Raw genomic sequence first — 20,568 nt, forward strand, 5'->3', positions numbered from 1 at the left:
ACCAACACTACAGAGTCAAGCTCAAATAATATGCAGCACTGAAACACTACTGCAGACTCTACAAATTTTAATATTCCTATCATCAGAGTGATTTATTAATTACAAATGCATCTACAAGTATAATTGCTGTAAACGAAAGATCTTTGTTATAAGTAGTGTTTGGAAGAAAAAAAAAGCTTATTCCAAAGGCTATTTGCGTAGACAATGAATAAATTACCTCGCTATTAGTTGCTAAAATGAGAGAAGCACCATATGCCTTGAGGTGTGATACATGCTGGGACTTCATAATCCTATTTTACTCCTAAAACTCCTACAAGAAAGTACAAGCCTGAGCTTCAAAGAGAACAGGTTATCTTACAGTTTAATGGGAGGGTATTACTTGTACAGAAGAACAGAGAATATCTTCATATCCTGCCTCTTGGTTAAAATTAATGAATCAAATAGTTGCTTGAGTTCTGGTAACATTTTGATGTTACTGATATTGACATCATTAACACAACTCCCAGACATAGCTTAGCTGTTGCATTCTAAGCTATGGTTTGTCATACTCAAATGAAATAAAACAGCTATACTGAAATAAAACAAAACAACTATACTGATACGGTTATCTCTACTCAGAACCAGAACCTGACTAACAACAGTTTTAGGCCAGAATCACAGGTAAAATTTCACAGCTCAAGCAAGCCTGGTCTTGGAACCTCTGAATTTGTGACTCCAGCCATAAATAAAATTTTGTTACAGTATTTAGAATATCAGGAATAGAGTTTGACTCCCATYACATATGATCTGTTTTACCAACCCATTTATAAGATATATGCACGTATTCTCAAGACAAGTTACAACTTACGAAAAAACCTGATAAACCTCCTCGGATCTTCCTTTACGCAATCTCAGAGTCCAAGCACCTGGATTTGCTTTCAGCTGAAAATATCCCTATGAAGAAAGGGAACAGAAAATTACAAAAACTGTTAATTCTTCAGAATCAACCACAGACACATGCAAACATCAACCAGCCACTAGCTAGTCCTGCAGCCAAGTTATTAACCTAATGCCATGCCAGCCTAGAAAGGGATGCAGCCGAGTATCATCTTTCCTTTATGTTTATATCAAATGTCTTGGTGCTCCCAGATAAGCCAAGGGATGGAATGAGAAGAAGCTTAAAGAGTTTTTCCTTCAAAAAAGAGCAGTGTCAGAGATTTGTATTTGCTGGAAAGTGCCTCGAACTGCAACCAGCATAGGCAGTCATCTCAAAGCAGGGAATATCTTACTCTGAGTAAATCTAATCATTAAACTATTCATTATCACTTCAGCTGCAGCGCTGGGTTGGTCRAGCAGCACATACACAAGAGCTAGAATGCTGTGAGTAGGACAGAATTCCTGTGAAGCACATCGTGATCTCTTATGCTAAAGCTTTTTTTGTTTGTTTTCTTTTTTTCCTTTTTTATGTCCCCCAAAACCTAACTGGGTTGGAGCTGCATTTTTCACTGTAAATTTTTCTTACTCTGAACCACCTTTTTTAATCTCTTTTACTCCCAAAACTATATGATAATGCTGTTCCAGTGCTTATAATTCCTATTCTTTACCTTAAGCAAGAACAGAAAGCAAAGTTTTCAATAATTCTAAGAAACATGCATTTCACGCAAAACCAAAGGAAACAAATATTTAACTCTTACGACACCTTGTCCAAATACTGATCATTTTTTTGCAGGAAAAATGTAGCACACCTTAGTGTTTCCTGGGGAATCTCACACTACCACAGAATCACAGGATGGCTGCAGTTGGGAGGGACCCCTAGAGACCACCCAGTCCAACCCCCCTGCTCCAGCAGGGACACCCAGAGCACGGGGCACAGGGCGGCATCCAGGCGGCTTGGGAAGATCTCCAGAGAAGGAGACTCCACAGCCTCCCTGGGCAGCCTGTGCCAGGACTCTGGCACCATCACAGATCACCTAGCACAAATGCTCAGGTTTTCTTACATGGAGCTTCTGAAAAATTATATTTATAAGCTGGGTATTTCTGAACAGGACACAAGCACGAGTTTACTATCTGTGCTATATTATCAGGCTACTAACAACAAAAACTATTACTTTGAATGACCAGAGGAATTCTCAGGCATGGATTGGTCCCACTGATGCCTTAAACACTTGATTGAGGCAACCAAAACAGTTGCTTTCTTTGCCTGGACCCCTGCATGACAAAAATGGTTACCTTAAACAGAATATAATTCATACTTTATGTTTGTTGGTGGAACCTCCATCTGAAGATATCCAGCCTCTATCATCAACTTAAGGCAACTAGACTGCTATTTTAGTTACTTCAGTTAAGGGTCTAAAACTTTGTCAAACCCATATTGGATCAGAACAGGAAAAAGACTCAGAAAAACAGAGATATACTTTTTCTTCTGTAGAAGATCTCAATTCTGGAATAACTCACGTTACTTTTAACATTTCTAATTTGCAAAATAGAGGAGCAGAATTACAGAAGAATCTCAAAGAATTTTCATGAAGAGTGGGCAACTGGAATGACTATCTCTGTACTTAGTACTTACCAGATTGGCCATCACTATCGTATCGACCATGACAGGGTTGTTCTTCGTGCCCAAGGTGAACTGCAAGCCCCGAGGAGGCTGCCCGGTCGTCACATCGAAGCAGTGTCCTTCAAGCAGCAGATTTTCCAGTTCATATTCTGCTATCACGTTCCCTTTTATCTGCAGGAGGAAGAACAGTTAACCACTTAAATGTGTATTTTAACTCAGTGAAAGAGCAATGTATTACAACCACAGATATGCTGAGTAGAATTTATCTCAACTAACCTAAATTGGCAAAAAGAGAAAGCCCCTTCCAGGGGGAAATTCACTCAGTTTTACAATTTGTATTCAAGACAGAAAGGACCAACCACTCTGTATGTAAGTGCCTTCCACTCTACATTGACTATTAGACTCTCTGCTTTGATAAATCCCAATCTTTGATTTTACAATACACTAAGTGCACACTTTTGATGGATTAAATACTTTCAATATTTTGTGTAAGTTTCAAGATTGGAACAAGTTTAGTGACTTTGATGCTGAAGAATTAAAAACATACTAGGAAAAATCCTGCATTAAAAAGGTCGAATGTACTTTAATGCATATTAAAATACAACAACATATTTAGATTTATTTGGAAATCTACCTAGACCAACAGTACTAGTACCAAAAATTAAATATTAAAAATTCAAAGGAAATAGAAAACTAGCACATGACACACTTTAATTGCTCAGAAGTGGAAAAATTTCATATACATTATAAATCTCAGCACAGAAGATAAGCTGTGCTACTTCTATTCTGCTTTCTGATGTTTATTATTTCACTGCTTTTCTTTCACACTTATTTTCAGGAGAGTTAACGTAAAGAAAGATGATGAAATTAAAAAACAGACCGACCAAATAATCAATTACCACAGTAAGCACTTCTGGAAGACAGAGACAAAAATCCCCAAAGATTTCCTTTACCCTTTTGATGTAAAAGATCCAAATAAGTCTTACCATGCTTACAAATTTGTACTTACATCCTGCAAGTGGATGTTATCAAGATCACAGGAACTGTTCACTGCTTCAACCAACCAGCTCTCAGGAGTGATCATATTTAAAGTCAAAAGGGGTGACTCTGGCAATTCCAGGAATTTGGCCACAGGTTCAGAAGGAAGGTGGTTGTTGATTCCGTAAGTTAATTCCGGTTCCAGAACAAAGCGATAGAAGCTGCTCAAAACAGAAGTGTTCAAAAATACATTTATTGAAGTATGAAGGCTAAGTTCCAAGTACAAAGTCTTTCACAAGTATTTTTAATTATATTGAACATTTACCAAATATTTAACAAATTAGTAACATTTAGGGGCATGGTACTTCTTTGCTTACTTACTTCCTTGAAGCATACCATCAAACAATACCTATATCTCAAATACAGTAACAATTAAGGAGAACTTCATATGGGGAAAAAAAAAGAACATGTAATTATTAAAAAAAAATGTAAATTCAGTATCCATGACYAGGAGGAAGAACATTTTCCCACTATGAACTCGGACTAAGTGTATATGGCTGTATTTTTGGATATATTTTAGTTGCAAACACTGCTGTATGAAAAATTCCAACCATCCACAAGGCAGGGACCAGAACATTTCCCAAGCACACRGAAAGAACCAGGCATTAAAAGCTAGCCACGTGGCTCAAAGCGCTTTAGTAATATTCAACATATACTTAAATAAAGTAACTACTACAACAAATGAATGAGAATTCTAAGCCACTTTTTATTTTTAAGGGCATACCTGTTGTTAAGGCTTTGTTTTTCTAAGCCACGTGCAAGAGCAGCTCTAATCTACTCACCTCTTCAGTGGCACTTCCGACAGCTTGGATCTGCAGTTCAGAAACAACCGGAGTCTCATATTTATAACATCTTTGAGCACCTACAGAAAAACATTCCATGTAAAAATGGTTCTCGGTAATTACCCAATTTTAAAAATAAGCCAAAGCTGACCCCGTGATAAACCTTTTTGTCATTTCTCAAGCTTCAGTAGATATTTCAAACATTTTGAAGTTCTACATGTATCTGCATATCACGGGATGTTGCCAGATTTTTCAAATAAAGATTTGACCTTTTCTAAAACTGCGATTTAGCATATGATATTCTTAGTATTCACAATACTATTTTTTTTCTACTGCTGATATTGTATTTTAAAGAGCAGCTATCCCCATCTTCCAGTGTATAGGTAAGTTGTTATATTATTTAAAACAATGATTTTAACTCCTCCTAAATTGTTGTATATTTTAAACTCTTGAAAACAGTAAAGTTCAGAGAATTATTTTAATAATGTCAGCATTATTAATGATACATTAGTTAAACTACTGGATCGATTTCAAAATGTTTCAACAAGTTAATATGTCCATTTTGCCACACTTTCCTCATCTGTTCATATTAATTTCTGATTATTTTTGAATGTCTTGATATAGAAATCATAGAGTTAGAACAGCATTTTGTTCTTATTTTTTCAGCAATGTAATTTGTTTAAAATTAACATTTTTTTTCTAAATTACCTTTACCAGTTCACTTCTGAGGTTTCTGAGGTTGAGTTTTGACTCCCAATGACTAGAGAGCGACATAAGGATGAGGGCAAGTGAAGAAGAAGAAATGAGGACCTCATAAGTCCACCTAAAAAGCTCTGTAAACAGTACTTTTTCATATCCTCTAAAAGTTTAATACACTAATTTAGAATTAATTTCTAATTAGAATTTACTTCTAAATTAATTTCATCTTACAATACCTGTAGCTTACAGTGTAAAAGTTCCAAGTAATCCTTTTCCTAGATAGAAGAAGCTTGAGGARGGTTGTTTTCATTTTAGGAATTATATAGTTGTCTGATCCGCGCTTTTTGAAGGCATAGCTACATACGCATATCCCATCCATACTTTCACATCCCAAAAGTGGTAGTTCATAATATTAAAACAAAACTAAGCAGCAAATAGTGAGAAGATTTTTTGGGGAGGGGGACTGAAAATACAAGCTTTAAGCCTAAATACAAACTAGCTGGAAGGTAGGTTTTCTGAAACCTGCGGTGAATATTTGAACTGATAAAAATATATAACAAATGATGCAAAACAAGAGCATGTAGACAAAACTAGGAAAAATAAGTATCATTATAAGTTTGCTTATCACCAAAGATAGAGGAATTTTAATGTTTCCTGATTAATATGCTAATAAATAAAGCATAAAAAGGGAAAGTATTATTCAGGGTTGCCTACTGACCACCAAAATCAAAACAGAAGACACAAGTAAGCAATCCTTGAAGCATCTACCATTCAGAACAAAAAGTACAAAYAAAAATTTCTCAGAAGTGCTGTTTCACCTACCAGAACAAATTCTAGATTTTTAACAGTAAAGATCACMATTTCCCAAATAAAAATGTTACATCCAAGAAGATGCAAACCTAGAGCAGACTTTAGCTTCTGATCTGATGAGTACTAACAACGCTAGTGGTACTCCAGCAATCTGGAACGAGACTGTGTGTTGTATGCAGAATGCAGCCCAAATCAACAATTTATGTCTGCCTGGTGATCTAAAAGGGACAATTTAACACACCTGGAAAAAGCTAAATCACAGGGGAGAGCATTTAATCAGAAACATGAATAAACATTAGAAACTGCACAAGAATGCTTTATCAGGCACTCAAACCAATGATGTTCAGTCACTGAGAAAGCAACAAGCACTGGCTTGAAAGAATCTAAAAAGAAGAAAAATTGTCATTTAGAAAGGGAGGAAACTGTAAAAAACAAGACAACAGTGAATAAAAAACAGGAAACCTGATATTAGCAAGGGTAGAAACTGTGCGAAATTGGTAAGAAGAGTAATACATACAGATAGTACAAGTCAGGATTTTTTTTTTTAAAGTACATTGTAAACAAAAATGTTTACATTCTAAGAAAATGATATTAATTACTTGATGGAAGTAATGAGGATGAACAGCCAGTATGTTCAGTAAATATTTACATACCAGTTTTGAGAAAAGGACAATTGAGAGATGGGAATGAAACCAATGAAGCCAACGTTTAAGCCAACCTTAGTAGATGCTAAAAAAACAGCTAATAAGTTGAGAAGATAGGAACACAAAGCACAATGAGTAGATGAAAAGCAGTGTTCTTTTTCAATAAGTCATAAAATGTGGCTAGATACATTAGAAAAATAGCAAAAGGCTCTGCTTTCAGAAGGGTCCWAAGGGACAGTTTTATAGCCACCATCTCAAGAAGAAATTGTTTTCTTTAATGGAGAGAACATATGATTTTAAGATATCAAAAGATTATCATATATGATAAATAATGAAGAAGGCAGCACAAACATTTAAAACAACTTGGTGCACAATACTCCTTTGCACAACCAACCTGTATGCATTTAATCGTCACCAAATAAAAAGTCAAACAAACTCAGTAACTCGAGTTATTTCAGCTTACATGGCATGAAAGCGATTTAGACCCAAGTTCCAGCCTGCATGTGTGAAGACTTAGCAAAATGAGCATTGTTAGTTACTTCCTCACCTGGAAAACACCTCACTAATTTCCGTAAACCACAGTAATTCACCCAGTGGGACGAGTGGGACCACCACCGTAATACGAAGCACATACTCTGAAAACAAACTTTTATAATAGAATCTTCAATATAACAGAAAAAAATGACATGAATATGATTGCCTACAGCATGGAGCTAAAAAAATGCAATTAAAAGTCTGTGTTTAACAGTGAATTTAATTAACTGCTGGAAAAAATCTCAGCCAGAACTGTGATGCATATGCAGCCACAGTCAATATCTAAGTTAGGATGAGATTTAAATCAGTATTTGTACTTCAAATGCATATGAATGAAAAACATCCTGTGACTTGATACTGGGAATCAGACTAGGTCATGGAACAGGGCTCCTGTTTCCTGAGTTCCCTCCTCCGTTTATAAACAGAATAAGGAGAGGTTTCTCCCCTGAAAACAGAAGGAACAAAGAACAAAAAGCAAAAGATAATCTTCTGGAATAAAGAAAAGGTTGTGGGCTTTTTGCTTGGCAGTATTCAGCACTGAACTCTGGGACAAGTTTTTGAAACAAGGGTTGAAAAAGTTTTTTAGAAGACCAAAAGCAGGAGTCATATAGAAAGTGTTACCAGACTCTCCTTAGCAAGGACATTGAACAGATTTTATGCTAAAATCCACTATTCTTTTCTTAAAAATAGATAAAAGCCTTGGCTTTGTTCTAACACATTTATGGTTCCCTTTCATCTCCCCCAAACCTCCAAGCGCCACCTCCTCAAACCACGCAGTAAAGGTAACTCAGAGGTTAGCTRGTGCCATGCAGTCCTTCTCAACTTCAATTACATTTGATATGCACAGATCTTTGGTTTTATTAAAAAAAAAACACTATGAAAAGACTTCTTTGAAGTGATTATTAAGTGATACAAAGTAATACGATAGCCTGGATTCACCAGGGCAAAAAAACAACCGTAATGTGGGCACATTCAGCATGGGCCGGGCAAGCGACCATGTTCTTGGCTGTTGTGGCCACTACATAAACTTCGCCTTGTGAACAGTTACTGTCGTGATGCCCTGGGCACCAGCACAGTTATGCTGTTCAAAAAAAGACCCTTTAAACATAAATACACTCCAGCCCTTAAGTTTTCAGAATTTATGGCAAGACAATCCATGAGGCATCACAGACTCTCAGAATGGCTGAGGTTGGAAGGGACCTCTAGAGATCATCCAGTCCAGCCCCCTGCTCCAGCAGGGACACCCAGAGCACGGGGCACAGGGCGGCATCCMGGCGGCTTGGGAAGATCTCCAGAGAAGGAGACTSCACAGYCTCCCTGGGCAGCCTGTGCCAGGGCTCTGTCATTCCCACTGTTAACRATTTTTTTCCTTCAGTTCCTGTGGAACTTTTGGTGCTTCAGTTTGAGGCCGTTTCCTCTAGTTCTATCAGTGGCCACGACTGAAAAGAGCCGGCCCCCTCCTCCTCACTGCCTCCCTTGARGGAGTCCTTTCCAAAAATCTTTCATTACCAAATAGTGTACTAAAATAGAACTTGTTTTGCTAAAAATTCTTCACAGAGGTTTCTCTTCAGCTGATCAGATTTAAATGTGCAGGTTAATTGAATTTGATTAGGGAAAAGAAAGAAAATTCATTTGAAAAGAGCTTCATCTGCTGTTAAAAYACCAGAAATCAGAACATTTCTGAATTGCTTTGTTTCAATAGCATTTCATTACCATCTCTTCAGAGGTAGCTTCGTGAATAAGGCTACAGCTCCTGCGCTGTGACCCTGTTCCACAAATAAACTAGGTACCTGATGGGAATCCCTTGCCAGGCCCCACGTGCTGCTCATCAAGGAGATGAGATCAGAGAGAATGGGGGCTTCTGAGCGGAGCCAAAGAGACCTCGAGGCAACTTACTGCAACGTGAACAATAACTGGCTGAACTGAGAGATTTCCCACAATCTAAAGATTTCCACTTGGTAAAAGTCAAATTTTCTTTTTAACTAAGAATGGTGAAACAAAAGATTTGCTTCTGAAGAAAAGTTAGTATTTCATAATCTTGGAAGAAAAGTAATCACTTCAGCAGCATATTTTTTCTCATGAACATTTTAAATGTATTACTTAGCTTAAAGTTTTTATGTATGGAGACCAACTGGATGCATGAACATTCCATACAGAGAATAGGAAAGGGAATGGAAACACAAGTTTTTATGAAACTTTCACAATTATTGTGAAGAAAGAGCTAAAATGGGATGCAGCAAGAATCAAGATACAGACTTCCAAATTATAACAGACCAAAAAGAGAAAATAAAATTTACATTTTTATGGGAAACTATAAAGGAAGTTGAGGTAGAGTGATATTTCGCAGCTAGTGAAGAAAGGAAATCACTTTAGCAGCTGTGTTTCTAGGACAGTCTCTCTTTGGATGATCAATAGCTATATAGAAAGATTTTTAGATATTCTTGGCACCATTAATCAACTGAGAAATACCCTTCCATCAGGAGAAAGRTTTATAGTCCAATCTTACAACAGTGCTATGGGGCTAGATTTAGTCCACCTCATCTAGGTGCTTTGGAAAACTCAGGTGCCTTTTTGTTTAATGGAAAGCAGCATGTGCCTCCTGACATTTCGAAGTGGAAGATCCTCTTGCTGTAAGTTGGGCAGGCAAGCTTCCCTTTTCCTTCTATTGACTATAAAGAACATTTATGCACTTGCTTGTAAGAGGACTGGCTCGCAAGACACCTAAATTTCACTTGCAAATATGGTGCTCACAACAACTTCTTAATACAAATTTAAATAATCAAATATATATTTAAAATGTATTGAAATTGTTTGCCCCATAAAAGCTAGTCTACACTGTATATCTAAAAAAGAAAATAAGTTAAATATAAATTAAACTACCAATATGGAAATTAAAAGAAATCACCACCATCTTACAATCAGCAAGTGAGCCATCTTCTGTGCTTCTCTTGTCAATGGATCAACAATAGCAATAACATCATAGAACGGTTGATTCTGTTCAGGATCTATTTTCACTGCGCTGTTAAAAACATATTTAATAAATGACACAAAAACTAAAATAAATTTGTGGAAATAGCAAATATTTTTAGGCATAATTCTGAAATATCAGAGCTGCTTTGGATTGCATCTCCCACAAAGACATTTCTCTCRTTTAAAACATTTATACTTGTCTCCTCTTGTGATATCACTAGAAATAACAAAATCAACAGCAATTAAAATGTAGCATTAATTTAAGTAGCTCCATAAGGGTTACTGGTTAAATGTGCACTGCATTACTAATTCAATAAAATAAAAGGTAAACACAGAGAAGTGTTTAGAATCCTTTAACTTTCTTTTACTGACATCTACAAGTGCCAATGATGACACATTTTTGAGATAATAGTGGGAAAAATGTTAAATGAGAAGAGTGAAACATGATAGGATAAATTAGCTGATTAAATTAATTTTCTTCTAGAAAAAAAATAGTAACTTGGTTGAAAGAATTCAAGAAGATCCCGCCTAAAGGAATCAGGATCCACAGGAAGGCACAGAATTGAGGTAGTAAACTTCAATTTGAAAAAAAAATATGTGCTGAAAAAAATACACAAACTGGACTAYTTTGCTTCCCAGACATGAAGAAAATATACCTAGGAATGCAACTAACTCACATTAGTGATGCCATACTTTTTCCAATAACRTAGTAATACATCACTTACTCCACGTTATTCCCATAGCCTGGAAAGAAGGTTTTAGCCACTTAAAGGGGGCTGCTGACTTTGCTCCTCGCCTTCTTAGCAAGCATTAGAGACAGAGGGAGCCCACGGGCATGGCAGGCTAGAGCAGCCTTGCCACGGGAAACAAGTAAATAACTGGGAATACGGGTACAACCAGGGGTTTGGTTGTTTAATTTGGTCACRATTCTGATGCTCTGTCCTTTTTATTTTTAATAAGTACCTTTAAAAATAAGTACCTTCTTAAAAATAAGTACCTTGCCCCAGAAAGTGATTGAGCTTAAATCAACACAGTAAATAAGTAAATAAATAAAATTCCCAAAGTTTATCTTCTCATTGAAAGTTACAGATGCCAATCTTGGGATYTGAGGTCTCATTCAAAAACAAGAGAAGACATTTGTGGCCTAATGACTTTCTAAATCTARGATCTCGGTAACACTAGCCATGAACATACATAACCACGCTAATGCCATTGATACAATTCTCCAACTGTAAAGCTGTCAGCTGAAGAAAGTCTACCCAGTTCTTAATGAATTAGTTGCTGAGAAGCTCTATCACTTTGCATCTGTAAGGAATCTACCTGTACTTTAGGGTCTAATCTCATTGTATTTAATGATAATGCTGACCACTTTTGGTTAAGAATGATGAGCTAATCCACAAGCTACTACACAGGTGTAACAAAGTTATACTTGGTACATTCTAATTTTAAAATCAGGGTATTATATGTGCATTATCCTGAGAGAGAGAACTTACCTATGCTGTTCTTTGAGTAATTTCACATCTTGTCTCATCTCTGTTTTAGGCAAAGACGACAACAGGGCATCTATTTTCATAATCAAATCACTGCCACTATATTAAAGGAGGCACACACAATTTGCTATGTTTTTAATTAGAAAAGGAATCAAGCATTCATTTTTTAAAGTATGTCTGTCTACATAATACAGTTCAAAAACCCACATCTCAAACTTGGACACTTTAAGAAGAAGTTTGAAAATAAAATTGTGCATCACCAGAATCTCCAAAGTCATCATTCCAAATTCCCAAGAGGGTCATCATCAAAATTCAAAATTTCTCAAGACTAGAATATATTAAAAAAATGCAGTGTGCAGTATTTCCTTTCCCCCCAGATCACCATAGAGTAATCAAAAGCTGGTAGGTTTAATTACAGTTAAAAACAGGTAGATGAACTTGTCTCTTGGCTGCAGCTACAGTGAAAGCAGCTGAAGTATCTSGAGCAATTTAGCAGGGCTGTAAACAGGTTCTGAGGCAATTTGGAGAGGATGAGAGTCTTGGATAAGCAGGGATCTCTTATGCCTAAGTCCAAGATCCATGATAAAGGATGCACAGCTCTTGAGTAACACAGCGTGCTTTTTTTTTTCCTGGTCTGCATTGTATGAACTCTGAGGTAATAATCAAGGTGTCAGCAGCAGGGTAAATGATACCTACAGTTGAAATCCAACATATATAGCTTAGGTATGCAGTGAAAAACTATGTTATATAGTATCATGGGAAAATGAATAATATAACATAAAAACTAGTAGATATGCTTTTTTTTTTGTAGAAAAGATGGGACAAGTTTGAGCAGGGATGCTAAGTCTACAAGGGGAATCCTAAATAGGAAATGAGGGGCCAGTTAGGACTTTACTATAGAAGTACTCAGATGAGAATCATGAGGATAGTGCATGTACAGCAGAGGAACAGACACTTTAACTGAGTGCTTACAGAATGTATATTCAAAAAGAGCTCTGACCCAGTTTTCACAGAATCCCAGAACGGTTGAGGTTGGATGGGACCTCTAGAGATCATCCAGTCCAACCYCCTGCTCCAGCAGGGACACCCAGAGCACGGGGCACAGGGCGGCATCCAGGCGGCTTGGGAAGATCTCCAGAGAAGGAGACTCCACAGCCTCCCTGGGCAGCCTGTGCCAGGGCTCTGGCACCCTCACAGGAAAGAAGTTCCTCCTCACATGGAGATGGAACTGCCTGTGTTTTAATCTGTACCCATCACCCCTTGTACTGTCACCAGCCACCACCAAGAAGAGCTTGGCCCCATCTTCTTTACATTCCCCCTTCAGGTTTTGCTCCATATTCCACAAAAGGATTATTCATTAGTAGCAGGCAAGAAAAAAAGCATTATTTCATGGATTTGCACTCCTCAAAATATTTTACCTTTTAGCATTGATTCCCATCTCTTTGACAAGAGTTTTAATCTTCTCTGCTGAGGTAGTATATGTTATTTTTTCCAACAATTGAAAGTCTTCTGCATAGAATTCATTTTCATCTAAAGGACCCAGTATCTGAGAGGGAGAAGAAGAAATCTTACTAAGCATGGTAATATGATGTTGCTTTTTTAGCAAAAATGCACCAAATCTTGCCCCTTTTACACAGCTATATTAATAGCTACATAATAACTACCTAGTAGTACTCAGAATTTGAAAATATTGAGGTTTTTACAGCTTTTTTTTTCTTCCAAGGGAGCATCTCTAAATTAGAAACAAAAATATCAGTCAAGCAAAGAATTCTCAATTATAAGGAGCAGATATAGTAGAAAAATCCACAAATATCCAAGGCCTTTTTCATTATACATCTCCATATGAAGGCCTAAACTATTTACAAGTAACAAATTTGAGTTTAAGAGAAAGCTTGGTGAGATACATTATTTTAAACTGAAATACAAGCTACTACCTTCCTAGTAGGTGATTTAGTAGTTAAATCTCGTGAATACAATATTCACTTCTCAGGTGGAGCAGAACGGATAGCATGGAATTCATCAGGGAGCAAAGGAGAAGGAATGCCGGATACTCAGAGAGAGGAAACAGAAGAACTATTCTTTCTTTCTTTTTCTTTTTTTGATATCTGAGCCCAAAGAAAGTGCCTCCAAGCCCCAGGAGGCAGCTATGAGGCGGCCGGGGGCGCTCTCCTGCTCACAGGCTACTGGGCTAAACTGGTCCAGGGCCATTTCAGGGTCCCCAGGGCCCCAGGAGACAGAATATCTAAATTTACATTTTGTTGTTGACTGGCTCCTTCCCACAAATCAATTGCTTCCAAGAAATTAGGTGATTTTAATAAGTTCAGCTTTCAATTTCTGTATTACTATTAATGGTGCATAAGATAGAGAGAACCATAAAAAATGCTAATTTTCTAGAGGTAAGATTTAGAAAATCTTTTTGCTAATGCAAAACTGTAATGCTGATGTAACTGCAGTATAAGTAAAGCATATCCTGTTTCTTTCTTAACAGTCAGTTTTAAAGTAAAATTGAGCTTTCAGATGGATGAATACACATTACTCAATTTACTCAAGTATTTACAGGGCAAGTATTTCCTCAAAACTTACAACATGCCATTTTATTTATTTATTTATGATAATGGAAAACAGCAATATCCATTAGTTTATAAAATAAAATTATGTATGTACTTATGGGTTTTTTTCCTCACAGAAAAAAAACAGCATTTTTTGTGCGATATCAACAAAAATATATTCTGTGGTTTATTTAGTGGTATTTCAGGGGTATCTCAAAAGCTATTTAAGAAACAGAAGAATAGCTAAAAAACAATTTTAAGGGACTTTCCAGTAATGAGATGCTAGAAGAGTATCCCTATTTCCTTCTGGTGGTGGAGCAACAAACAGGAAAGCCTTGATTCAGGAGGCAGTTCATATAACTTGGTAGCTACTGCCTGTCATTAGCAGGTACTATATCCTGAACCCTACACTTTATTTTTTAACCACAGGTCAAGCTACAGCCACACAGTAATATAAGCTCCCTGTTTTAAAAAATGCATACTTGAAACTGAACAGAGGTACCGTATTTTACTTGAATAGTAAGATTTAAGATTGTATAAGATTTAAACATTTATAAACTACTTGCTCTTTACAGAAGAGCTTGGACATACTACCCCTAGTTATTATAATTTCGTCTTAATTATATATTAAATATATTTTGATTATACATGTATATAATTATTATACATGATACATGATATTTTACATGATATACATGATATTTACATGATATGTACATGATACATTTATACATGATATTTTGATTATACATGTAATTATTAATTACATATAATTATTAATGCAGTGAATATGAACCTATTTAGGGCACTTTATCTATAGCTCCACATTATCTTTTTAACAGCTGTAAGAACAAAGCAGCCCCTGTCAAATGGAGCTAATAAAAATCAAAGTAAAAAGACAAACATTTACACAATTCTCTGCTGAAAGCCTGAAAAAAAGTGAAAAATCAATATAATATATTACCATCAGCATGCAAGTGAAGTTCTGGGAAACAGAAATACCTACACGAAGAATGAGACATGAGTTATTTCCTCACTTACCCTGCCATTGCTCACAACAGCCATTTGCCCGGGAAGCAGTTTAAGAACCTCCTGGCAAAACATCTGGTGCGTTTTAATTACATCCAGTCCTAAAGTGTTGTACTTCTTCTCAAAAGCATCCCCATCCATTCCCTGAAGCAAACGTAAAGAATGAGATGGCAGACTGATTAAGCAAAACCAAATTCTGTAGCAGCTGAAGGAAGCAAAGATTTCCCTCAAACTATGTGGTAATCAAAAATCTAAATAAAGCAGCTTCAGCTTCAGTGTAGGCACCTGGCTCTTAGCGTGTGCCACGGTCTCCCAACCAGCTAGTGGGCAGGTTTTACCCTGGAGCACCTGGGAGGATCCATGACGGCCAAGTTGAGGCTGAGCTCAAACAGTTTTTCTTAGATTAAGCACACAGCTGTATTAACTCCCCTCCTAAAACTAGGGTATCGACCACTGCCTGCTAGGACTTGAGCTTAAATATCATCTTTAAGAGAAAGGTATAAAAATGTAGATTACTCTAAAAACTAACAGTGACTTTAGAATGTTCATTCGATTCCTTTCCTAGAAACTGCATATGGGTTAAAGTGTCCCCTAATTTGATACTTTACAGCATTTAGCCAAACACTGTTACTTTCGAGTACATCTGATTTCAACGAAATAACAACAAAAAAAAGAAACTCTATGAAGTAAATAGTAGTTAAATTTCGTGTTCACTCACTGGCATGAGGAATTTAATTATTTTAGTCCCAGCAGCAAGGGATTTTGCTGTCTCTTCTTTTGTGAGTTTACTTAAGAAACCTCTTAGGTTGCTGCTGTTTTGGGTTAAAAAAGCTGTCAAAATTCCTCTTGCAATGGCTGTGTTATCCTCTTGTATTTTTGATGAAGGATTGTTCAAAATTCCAAGTCGTGTATGTCTGCTTGTTTTCTGCAAAGAAGAATATAGAATAATAGAGTTTCACACATGCCATTACCTAACATATGCTTATTTATTATAGCACTGTTGTTGTCTACTCCTTAACATGTATTTTAAATGGAATACTTTTGTCATAGAATGATTTACCTTTGAGTATTCTGCAGAAGTATATTTTTAGTAAAAGACATACAGCAGTACTCATTTACAAAATTGGTTTTATAGTTTTGTTTTTCAAAAAAAAAATAAACAGCATAAAATAAATACAAGATACTTACACAATATTTATTCACATATCATTTTAATCTTAAACAGCAAGAAGCTCTTTAACTAGTGATGACAAACCTTACTAAAGATGTTGATGAGAAATCTTTATAAAATAATTTATAAAAACTGCTAGAAACTTACCAGGTGTTTCAAGGCATTAGAAAGCAGTTTTCTCCCTGCTGGCTTATCAAAATCAGCAATAATCCAGATAGTAACAGCATATAATACATCTTCATCTGAAAATTGGAAATAATTTTGCATTACATTCCAAAGATTTTTTTTTATGAACAAAGAATTAATCTTATTTGAGATTTAAAGTTTATGTGCAAGTGGTTTTAACTCTAAGAGTAACCTTTGCCGCATCAGTATCCTTTGCCCTTTAATTAGAAAAAAAAATGTGGTGGCACTTTATCATGTTAATATGAGAACCACTAACATCACTGAACTTTTCAGTGGAACCACTGAAACACAATAGCTCTGAATAATAACTCATTGTTGAATAAAAGGAAGGGCTTTATCAGAGGTTCCAGTGAACATTTGATGGAAACTGATCACATAATCAGATATAAAACCTGTTAGGTAATTAAAATAGTGCAGAAGCTGGGCCATTCACTTTCTCAAATAGCAAAGGGAGACTTCTTGAATCAAAAGCAGGTTAAAACTTAACCTTTTTGGATACAAAGATATATACCCAACTATATTCCAAAGAAGATAAACGATAGTACAGGTATATACTCAGAAAATTTGTCTGTTTTTCCTCCTTGTCTATAACCTCTATCGAAAGGCAATGATAGATGAAAAATTACACAAAATGATCTCCAGAAGGATAACAACCTGCTCAGGATCATCACAYGTCTCCTGAAAGGTAACATGTGTTGACTGGACTTGAGAAGGTTTTGGTGAGATGCTAGGAAGAGGTGTGATTGTGCTCTGTAGGGGCTGGAAAACCACTGGGGACATAGACTAAGAGTGGACTGCAGCCTCCAGGTACAGATTTTACACAAGAGATCTGCCTCTCAGAAGTGAACCAGTTTTCACTTGAGAATGTTGAAAAGGGTTTTGTGAAAACTCAATACACATCTTCTTTAATATCCTCAAGTAAACTGGTCAACTGGTCAAATCAAGTCAAAAACACAAGGTTTTTGCTAGCTGATGATAATTACTTGCTGTATTTAACCTGTCATAATGGGTATTGTATTATAAAGTGTATTTATAAACTCATGACCTATCTCTTATTTTAAAGTAACTGTTCAGGCTCATAATCCCAAAATACTTGCAGGTAGGACAAATAACACAGGTTAGGAATTACATCTGTGTAACAGTTTTAAAACAAACTTTCAGGAAATACCGACTTTGACAAATTTTGGTATTTCTGTATATCCCAAATACCTATTTGAATTTTGCTTGGGATATTTTGCTGGCAAATTTCAACTAATACCAACTCATATGCAAAGTTAATGTACCTTTTTTGGTTAAGTACTTCATGTCATCTGCAATTACAGCACTCTTGTCTTGTGAGTCCAAAAAGGAGAAAGTAGAGAAGTCTTGCACATCAAAGGGAACTGCAAAATGTAAAACATAACAGGTTAATTAAGAATTAAGAAAGGAAAACTCATAATAACAGTCTATTCAAGAAAAGTAGTTACCAGATGTGGACCTGAAATGTATGTATTTTCTTTCTGCTCCAAGAATGGTTGGGTTTACACGAGAAACTACATTATGCTGTTCCATAAGAAAATCTATTGCGTTTACATGATCATTCAACAAACCCTGTATTAAAAGAAAAAACACAAAATCTATAATTCAGTAGTTTCAAGATAAAAAGGCCAAATATTCACATACTCTTTTGACTGAGCTTAAAGCCTATATATATATTTATATATATATATATATATATACATACACACACACACACACACACCAAGTTCCAGTCCATTTAAGATGCAAAATGTACAAACATCTCCCAGATAGCATTTCAAAATATTAGAAACATGTTTTTGAATGAACAACTACAATATATTTTCAGTTTCTGGCTGAAAACCCCCAAATGATTCATGTATGCTTAATTTAACCTCACGCCTTGCATAATCAAAATATAATGTCTCAAAACCATGACTGCAAATGAATGTAACAATATAATTTCAGTTGTCATATGATTAATTTTGAACCATCTCATTTAAAAAAATACGGAATGTAAGCAAGACTCAAACACTCCACYGCTAAATATTTCATCTTGCATTCATTTAGAAATGTTAAACATACCATGAAAACTGCCCTCTGGAAGAAGCCGGTGGCATCAATAATCCTCTGGAGAATAACTGTCTCTAACTCTGCACCATCCATCTCCTCTCTGGTAAAGGGCACACCATTAAACAGGGCTTGCGGCAATGGACCCAGGCCAGTCTTCTTATAAAAGGTTGCTCCTGCCTGATCATATCAGAAATATCACAGGATTAAATAGACTGGGGCTGACTGAAGTGAGAAATAAATCTAACGTCAAAAGACAAGGAACTCTCTAAGTGCTATTCAGCATCACACATTCTTATGAGTAGCAGGGACCAAAGAGAAAACAGAGAGGACATATTGGACTCATTTCTCAAAATGGAAGGACAAAAAAAAACCATAGATCTACATTTAGATTTTTAAACCTTTGCCTTATTATCTTGCCAATAAGTATTTTCTTATTAAGGGTTAATATTTGTAACAAAAATTATTAAGCAAATAATGTTGGAAAAGCAGCTTGAGACCATCATGGGTTGAGGCAGACTCTCCCAAGACAGTATCCCCCAAAAGACATTTACGCCCCCAAAAGCATTCAAAAAGGCTWTTATGTTCAGAAGCCAGGGCTTATTTGACAAGGAGCAGAACAGATGGCTACAAACTCTATGCAGTATCTATGCATCTCTGAACAAGGTCCACCTTTCTGTCATGCCACTGGCCTATGTCTCCTGTCTCCTTGCTGCTCTTCAGTCTTGCACTCCTACTTGCACAGCCTTCCTCTGGTTGAGTGTCAAACTATTTCTCTTAATATCTCGCCATTAGTATTCTACAGAGAGAACTTTTCTCTCCTGAGTATGTTCATTTTTTCCCAAGGCAGGAACAAGCTGCCCTTTCCCTTCAGAAGGCTCCATGTGACCCAGAAAAGGGCAGCCCATGCAAGGCCAACTCCAACTTTTTTTTCTGGCTGCCCTAACAGATCCTTTCAAAGGAACATAACATACCTAACAAAATTTAAAAGGGAACAAACAAACACAAATTGGATGGCCTGGCCTAAACATAGACAGGATTCGACAGATAGGCATGGTTGAACAGAAAGGAATACAGACCATTTATATATTTTATCAGAAAAATATATACATAATCAACTATGATGATTATGAGATTAAAAACTCTTCTCTATGTTCGTTAAATGTAAATCCATAGTAGTCTTTCTGAAGTATACTATAAATAGAAAGCAGAAATAAAGGCAATAATGATTTGCCTAGAGGACACAATTCTGCTCCTCACCCTGAGCACCCAGGTGAACAACACCTTAGTATGAGAGACACCCTTTAACAAGCTGATTAGAAAAGAAAGCTCCTGAAACCAGCAGKCAATATATCCCAACATACCTTCCTTCCTTCATCATATTCAGAGTGAACACCTAATATACTCTGAACATCAGCGTGGGGGAATTCACGTCCAAGAACATTTTTCACATGATTTACTGACAGAACTTTTCCATCTTCCACTTCATAGTACATCTGTAAAAATTACACAACAGAAAAAGAAACTGTCAACCACACATCAATATCATATTAATAATTATCACCACCCTACAGATTAATATCGCTTTAATAATTATCATCTCCCTACCTATAAAGTTCTTCATCAAAGTAATGATGAAAAACATCTGATTAATCTACTATTTTATGCCTAGCCTAAACCTAAAGTGACAAAGAAAACACACTTAATGTCAGCTGAAAACTTAAAAATATTTATGTCCTCTTCTTTCATATTCTGAAACATCCTAAGTAAACAAGCACATTAAGATGTTCAAAAGAGCATACAAAAAAGTTCAGTATTTTGTGACCGTTTATGGATAGAGGTCCTGCAGGTGTGCCAGATTTTAACACTGGATTTCTATTTCTCTTGGAAAGCAGTCCCAATTACTCTAATTCCTTTCAACTTAAACTCTGAATATGTCCTTCATCCCTGTGCACTGGGAAAAGTAATAGAAAACAAAAGTTAGGGGAAAAAAAAAGTTGTGTATTAATACCATATTGGCTGATACAATTTTGTTTACGGAGTCTTCACATAAAACACTTGCT

At 36.2% G+C, this 20,568-nt stretch overlaps 1 protein-coding gene across 1 annotated transcript in view; it reads right to left on the reverse strand.

The window, feature by feature from the left end:
- Positions 1 to 20,568, reverse strand: part of UGGT2 (UDP-glucose glycoprotein glucosyltransferase 2) — a 64,367-nt gene that overhangs the window by 14,530 nt on the left and 29,269 nt on the right. Inside the window, exons 15-28 of the mRNA XM_026040473.1 lie at positions 19,870 to 20,001; positions 18,521 to 18,685; positions 17,905 to 18,028; positions 17,722 to 17,820; positions 16,400 to 16,494; positions 15,800 to 16,006; positions 15,094 to 15,225; positions 12,922 to 13,049; positions 11,507 to 11,602; positions 9,960 to 10,062; positions 4,357 to 4,436; positions 3,546 to 3,735; positions 2,549 to 2,707; positions 848 to 933 (exon numbers count right to left, since the gene is read on the reverse strand). Coding sequence (XP_025896258.1) covers positions 848 to 933; positions 2,549 to 2,707; positions 3,546 to 3,735; positions 4,357 to 4,436; positions 9,960 to 10,062; positions 11,507 to 11,602; positions 12,922 to 13,049; positions 15,094 to 15,225; positions 15,800 to 16,006; positions 16,400 to 16,494; positions 17,722 to 17,820; positions 17,905 to 18,028; positions 18,521 to 18,685; positions 19,870 to 20,001 — 1,796 coding nt within the window. The remainder of the gene's footprint in view (positions 1 to 847; positions 934 to 2,548; positions 2,708 to 3,545; positions 3,736 to 4,356; positions 4,437 to 9,959; positions 10,063 to 11,506; positions 11,603 to 12,921; positions 13,050 to 15,093; positions 15,226 to 15,799; positions 16,007 to 16,399; positions 16,495 to 17,721; positions 17,821 to 17,904; positions 18,029 to 18,520; positions 18,686 to 19,869; positions 20,002 to 20,568) is intronic.

Source organism: Nothoprocta perdicaria, unplaced genomic scaffold (assembly GCF_003342845.1).
Source record: "Nothoprocta perdicaria isolate Ctin4 unplaced genomic scaffold, notPer1 scaffold_259, whole genome shotgun sequence".
In the NCBI taxonomy this organism is placed as follows: Eukaryota; Metazoa; Chordata; class Aves; order Tinamiformes; family Tinamidae; genus Nothoprocta; species Nothoprocta perdicaria.